The 5,858-nt window shown below is 48.6% G+C and overlaps 1 protein-coding gene across 1 annotated transcript; it reads right to left on the bottom strand.

Annotated features, from left to right (window-relative positions):
* On the bottom strand, positions 1–5,852 carry SLC35E3 (solute carrier family 35 member E3). Its single transcript, XM_026052800.1, has 5 exons — positions 5,462–5,852; positions 5,251–5,361; positions 3,505–3,663; positions 2,506–2,588; positions 1–2,082 (listed from the first exon to the last, which is right to left on the bottom strand). Exons 1-5 carry the CDS (start codon positions 5,849–5,851, stop codon positions 1,896–1,898), a joined length of 930 nt encoding a protein of 309 aa, XP_025908585.1. The 5' UTR covers position 5,852; the 3' UTR covers positions 1–1,895.
* Between the last annotated feature and the right edge of the window lie 6 nt (positions 5,853–5,858).

Genomic DNA, 5,858 nt, shown 5'->3' with positions numbered 1-5,858 from the left:
GGAATGTCTCTGTGGGGTGTCTGCATTTCAGAGGAACTTGTGCACGGCACAAATCAGTGCGGATGCCTTTCCCAGGGCACCCGCTGAGGGATCTGCGGCCAGAGATGATCCTGTTCTCCACATATCTGTGAGCAGTCCAGGCTGTATTTTTAAACTAATTACAGACTTACAAAAATATATTAAAAAAAAAATCCTTGAACCTGTACAATGTCTAAGACACAGCTGGTAAAGATGTAAAATTATTCAGATCTTTCTGGCTTTGAGAAGATAYAGAGCGCTACAGTGTAAACTTAGGTTGCACAGTGAAGTAACTTGCTTTAAAAACAAGGATTCTGTAACAGAATAAATAATTTACAAGCTTGAAAAGGTCTGCATTGTTGCTTATACATCAAAGACCTACTGTTTCCATTGTAAAAAGAAAAAAAGAAAGTTTAGAGGAGCTAAATACCTTGCCATTGCTCTCGGTGTTGGGATAACCCAAACACTTTGTTTTTATTCATACAATTTCCCTCTTTAAACCTGCTAGAGGTAGATGAAGATAAAATAAAGCCTGAATGTGAGGATTAAGATACTGCAAATGAGCTTGGACCTCGTCAGTCTGGCAAACACTCTCACCTGACTTACTCAGAGCACAGCGAGCTTTTAAAATAGGGGAATTCCTCCTTCCTTCCAAAACTACAGTGCTGGATACCGGCATAAATTCATTTCCAGAGTACCCTCAAGTTAAGGCAGAAGAGGCTGCCACCTCTCACACTTCACTCCCTTTGGAAAGGTCCCGAGAGGCCTGTTTGGTGAACAACCATGGCCCACGCGGAACTGCCTTCCCTCCAAAGGGAGGATGAGATGAGGACCGTGAAATCCATGGATCTCGTGAAATCCGTGAGGACCATGAAATCCGTGGGAGCGAGCAGGGGCTGCACAGAGGAGGGGGAAGGCAGTAACACTGGCAGAGACCACCCTCCTCGTCCGTGAGAGCGGGCGAGCTGCCTGACGGCGCCTCCAAGGGCTGCTGCAGCAGGGGCRCCTGCCTGGGCCGGCTGCAAAATACTGGCAATTACCACAAATTCAGAGATTTTATTAAGGCTCACAAGTACTTACAAGGTCTCACGAAAATCCTTGGTTTTGGCATAAAGAAAATTGTAAAACAATAACAGTTTTTATAAAAAAAAAAAAAAAAACGACCTCATTAATGCCTTAACAGATCAACAGAAAGAGAAAACAAACAAACAAACCACATAATGAATTGTTCAGATCTGATTTCCTACTTTTCCAGAGCTTGGCTTCAAGCTTTCCCATGTATTCTCTAGTCTTRCTCCACTAATAACTTTATTTAATACCTTCAGCCGTATTTATAATTTATAAACGTACTCGAGCCAAACACGTACATAAGAAAACACACGAGAATGAGGAATGAGGCTGGGGGCCCTTTTAAAAACACCCAAACGCGTCGTGTCCCTCTTCATCATTCACCGGGCAAGAAGCAGCATCTTCACACACCAGAGCACCTGCCTGAAAGAGCCCCCAGGTTTCTTCAGAACAGCAGCACTGGCATGAGCACAAGGGCACGATTCCCTCTCTCTATTTAAGATTGGCCATTAATGAGCTCACTTAATATGCAAAAATCCTAACTACTTCTGCAAAATTTCCATAGAAATTTTAGGTGTGCCATTATCTTTTTTACGTTGCTATTTCATGAAACCAGTCAGATGGACTGGGATGGCACAGCCCCAGCTCCTTACATAATTCATTGTGTGGTGTTTAGCTACAGAATAATGGTCCTGGCAGTTAAACTAAAAACAGTTTGAGCTGAACAAAGCCACCCTGTGCATTCCAAAATCGATGCATTTAAACGTCTGCTCTCCCCACGATGCCATTAACCTCCAGAGAATCCTGCTTCAGGGACGCTGGGCCAGTTTGCTCTTACTGCCTTCCTGCTCACTGAGTTTGAAGTGTGTGTAGGCCAAAATCCCCAGCAATGTGCACAGAATCCCAAGGCCCTGATTTACGGACAACGGATCCTTAAACAAGAGGCACCCTCCCAGGAGGGTGATGCAGAACTTGAAGTGTCCAAACATGTTATATCTACACATCTGTTAAGGACAGTGGCAAAGAGAGCATTTTGTAAACAGGAACACGTGGCAACTGCACTGATCATGTCCAAACCATGCAATATTACTGCAAAAGTCATGCAAATTCCCACTGTTGCCATTAACCTCCRTGTGGAGCCTCTCCCCATCACGCGCTCCCCGGCACCTCTCGCTTTCCTGGTGGCCAAATGCTCCTTGCAGGAATGAGGGCCACGTCAGGAGGCTTCGGCTGCAATTCTCTGTTCCGAGCACCAACAGGGAAACAAAACACACCYGGACTGGAACCTGCTTGTCCAGCTTCAACAGGGAAGACAAGGCAGGTGGGTATCCGAGCGCTTTTCCCACCGTAAATCAGAGGGAATGAGCGCTAACATAATTCATGGGAAACATGAGAAGCAACTAATGTTACAAAGGATACGTGACAGGTGACGTATTTCCAATGATCCAGTAAATGGACAAGTTTACCATAAAGGCTATCACACCAGACAGCAGGACCATTATCTGTGGATTAATGCACACAGTCAGTAAGCCAACACACTTCTTGGCCATCTGCAGATATATTCCCAGGTATTTATTGAGGTTCCTTTATCTCAACAAAGGCAAAATGTCACCCAAGAAAAACAAATTGCGAACAATAACGAAATCAAGTTTCCAGCCACTGCAGATGCACGTGATGGGAGTAACTCGGGCTATGCTGCCCACAGATGTACACTGATAGAACTGCAACCTTCTCTTACCTTCTGCGCACATTTAAAAGGGGCTTGAAAAATTTAGCTGTTCACATGCAGAAGTCGCCGTCTTCACCTTTCAGGCAGAAATCTTATTTATAGTCACACAAACACACAAAAAGTATTGGGAAAAATCTTATTGTTGCAAACACTTGTTCTTCTGCTCACTACCAGAAATGACCTTGCACCCACCTCTGACTGAAGGGTCAGCAGCAGTGCAGAATATGACACTAGTGGGCTCTTTTTTGGTGACATCAAGGACGGAAAGTTGTGGGGAGGAATTGCAACTCTCTTGGTTAAAATAAATCAACACTTTGAAGAATAACCACAGGAGAGAAGCATGCTTATCTTTTCTGATAAGTTAGACCTGGAATTAGGCATTTGTATGATTTTAATTTAATGTACTAGGACAACCCTCTGAGCTTTGTCAAATTTTCCCATTGTTCAGAAGCCCTCTGAACAGAAACAGGAATAAGGACTGATATCAATTGCCAGAAACTCATCTAAGAAAAGGTGGGACGGAAACAACAAGGATTTTTTTYCCTCTTTCCCCATATCCCTCATCTCATTATAGTCAACGCTTGTACAAAGAATCTGTTCTGCAAAGAAACATGCCTTAATATGAAGCATTAACTGTAAGTTCCTCAGTAATCGTGAGGTAAGAAGCCCCCAGGCAATGAAATCCTTACCACAGCAGAGAGCGTCCAGGGCCCAAATATGCCCCCTTCCCCAAAGACGGGCTCGAAGAAGGGAATGATGCAGAGCAGCACGGCGGAGGACATGGGCGCCTGGTAGTAGAGCAGCTGCATGGAGTTCACCTGGAGCTCGTGCTGCTTGGCTCCCACCCACTGCGATCCAAAGGGAGAGGCGTTAAAGGAGAGCGGGAAAACAACGAGGAAGGAGGTGGGGGCTGCCCTTTGCCCGGGCAACAACTTCCCATCTCCCACAAAGCGGGATCTTCCTCTGCCCAAGCAGAGCGAGGGATCCTGCAGGGACCACCCCTTTAGCCAACCTCCCGCGTGTGCTGCATTAGGAAGTACATGGGAGGCTTCTTAGCATCGGGATGGCACAAGTCAATTTAAGAGATATTGAACTGTCGCATACTTGAACAGGGCATAATTTATACCGCTTTTCAAAGGGATAAATTTACTTTCACAGAAAAAACTTTGGAATTTATTCTAAGGAATACTTTCACAGCTGTATTAAAAAAAAAAAAAAAAAAACACTATGAGAATCAGCAACTTTTTTCTCTCTTTCTGTATTTCCTCCTCAGAAGCTAACAAAACAATAACCATTTGCCTTACTTCTCAGCTCCTCCCAAAGCTACTGAACTTCAGTATTGACCACAGCTTGGATTTCCAACACAGCAACTTGAAGGGCCAGCATTAGCTACGTATCGCTATGAGATGAACGCTACGGGCAAAAAGGATGCACCTTAGCATTGCACTGAAGAATAAACCCTAACGTTAAGGTTTCACAAACCAACAGTGCAAATTTGTGAGTAACAGGGCACTCCGTGTACACAACTTAASTTTTGTCATGGTTTCTTAAAAATTACATGTGAATTTCACTCAAGCACTAACATTTCTCCAGCACACACACTATTCTATTGCCCAAGGCTATTTTGCAGCCTCTCTCTCCTCTTTTGCCCCCAAACAAGAGACATCTTATRACTACAGGCCCCGGAGCCTTGCTGCCTTTGGAGGCACAACCTATGCACTGCAAAGGAATTTGGGGTTAGTTTGATGACAACATCACATCAGCAAAAAAGGGGACTTCAACCCGGGAAGCTTTTGGAGTCAAGGCAGATGACGAGCTGCATATCATCATGGAATCATAGAATCCTTAAGGTTGGAAGGGACCTTTAGAGATCACCTAGTCCAACACCCCTGCACACACAGGGCCACGTAGAGCACGGGGCACAGGGCTTGATACAAGCCCTGCGCTYGTATTTTTTGCATAAGCTTTAGTACTACACTGTAGCCCAAGACATCTATATATCTGGTATGTATGCAGCCATATATCTAGTACAAAGCTATAGCCCAATGAGTTAAGGTAACCTCTTGGATGCCTCTGTTTAACCAAGCAGAAAGGTAACACCAGGCCCATACCGGGCACCGGAGCAGCCTCCACGGAAATACCGGTGGCTGCGTTGGAAACGGCGGCACGGAAATCCCTCAAGGATAAGCCATGAAAGCAACCCAAGGGCTGGAAAACCACGCTCCATAGGGAGCGGTCTAACCGAGGCGCAGGGTTACGCTGCGCCCATCCCTGGCACGCGGTGCGTTCCCTACGGAAACCCCTGGGAGGGATGGACAGGGTGGAAGGGGCTCAGGGAGAAGCGCTCGCAGGGCCGCGGGGCTGGGAAGGCGGCTCTGCGGAGGATCCGCGCGCGGACGGGGCTGTGGGGCGCGCGGGCCGGGGCCGTTACCCACCACCTGGTAGAGCGAGGTGACGAGCACGCCGAGCGCCGCGAACACCATGCCCGCCGGGCTGAACTTCACGTCGTAGTAGGAGTTGAGGAAGACGCCGAGCGTGATGGGGAGCTGCGGGGCACGAGGAGGAGGCGCCGTGAGCCCCAGGGCGGCCCCCCGCGGGCCGCCGTTGCCCRCCGTTGCCCACCGTTGCCCACGCGCCGGCCCTCACCAGCGTGAGCTTGATGCGCAGCGGGAAGCTCTTGCCGTAGGCCACGCTCTGGATGAGCACGATGGCCGGCGTGGTCATGGCCTTGGCCAGCTGGTAGGTGCCGATGGTGTTGCTCTGCAGCGAGAGGTTGGTGAAGACGACGAAGCCGCAGAAGCTGAGGGCGAGCGGCAGCACCTGCCGCGCGCGCAGCCGCTTGGGCGCGAAGGCGCCCAGCGCCTGGCACGCGTACAGGCCGAGCCAGGTGAGCGCGAAGTGCACGAGCGTGAGGCTCAGGTTGGGGAAGCCCAGCCGCACGTAGAGCCACTTGTTGAGGAAGACGATGCAGATGGAGGCGGCCAGGTTGACGAGCAGCCCCGCCGCCAGCCGCCCCTGCGCCGCCGCGCAGCCCATGGCGGAG

This window comes from Nothoprocta perdicaria, unplaced genomic scaffold (genome assembly GCF_003342845.1).
Source record: "Nothoprocta perdicaria isolate Ctin4 unplaced genomic scaffold, notPer1 scaffold_91, whole genome shotgun sequence".
Lineage (NCBI taxonomy): Eukaryota > Metazoa > Chordata > Aves > Tinamiformes > Tinamidae > Nothoprocta > Nothoprocta perdicaria.
The sequence above is the reverse complement of the archived record's forward strand: the minus strand, read 5'-3'. Positions and strand labels throughout refer to the sequence as shown.

Bases quoted from the DNA above. Each gene is read 5' to 3' on its own strand.
- SLC35E3 (XM_026052800.1), bottom strand. From the start codon at position 5,851: ATGGGCTGCGCGGCGGCGCAGGGGCGGCTGGCGGCGGGGCTGCTCGTC. The intron at 3,664-5,250 runs GTGGGTAACGGC...TTTGGATCGCAG, and splicing joins TCACCTCGCTCTACCAGGTG to TGGGTGGGAGCCAAGCAGCA. The intron at 2,083-2,505 runs GTATCCTTTGTA...ACAGATGTGTAG, and splicing joins GGAAATACGTCACCTGTCAC to ATATAACATGTTTGGACACT.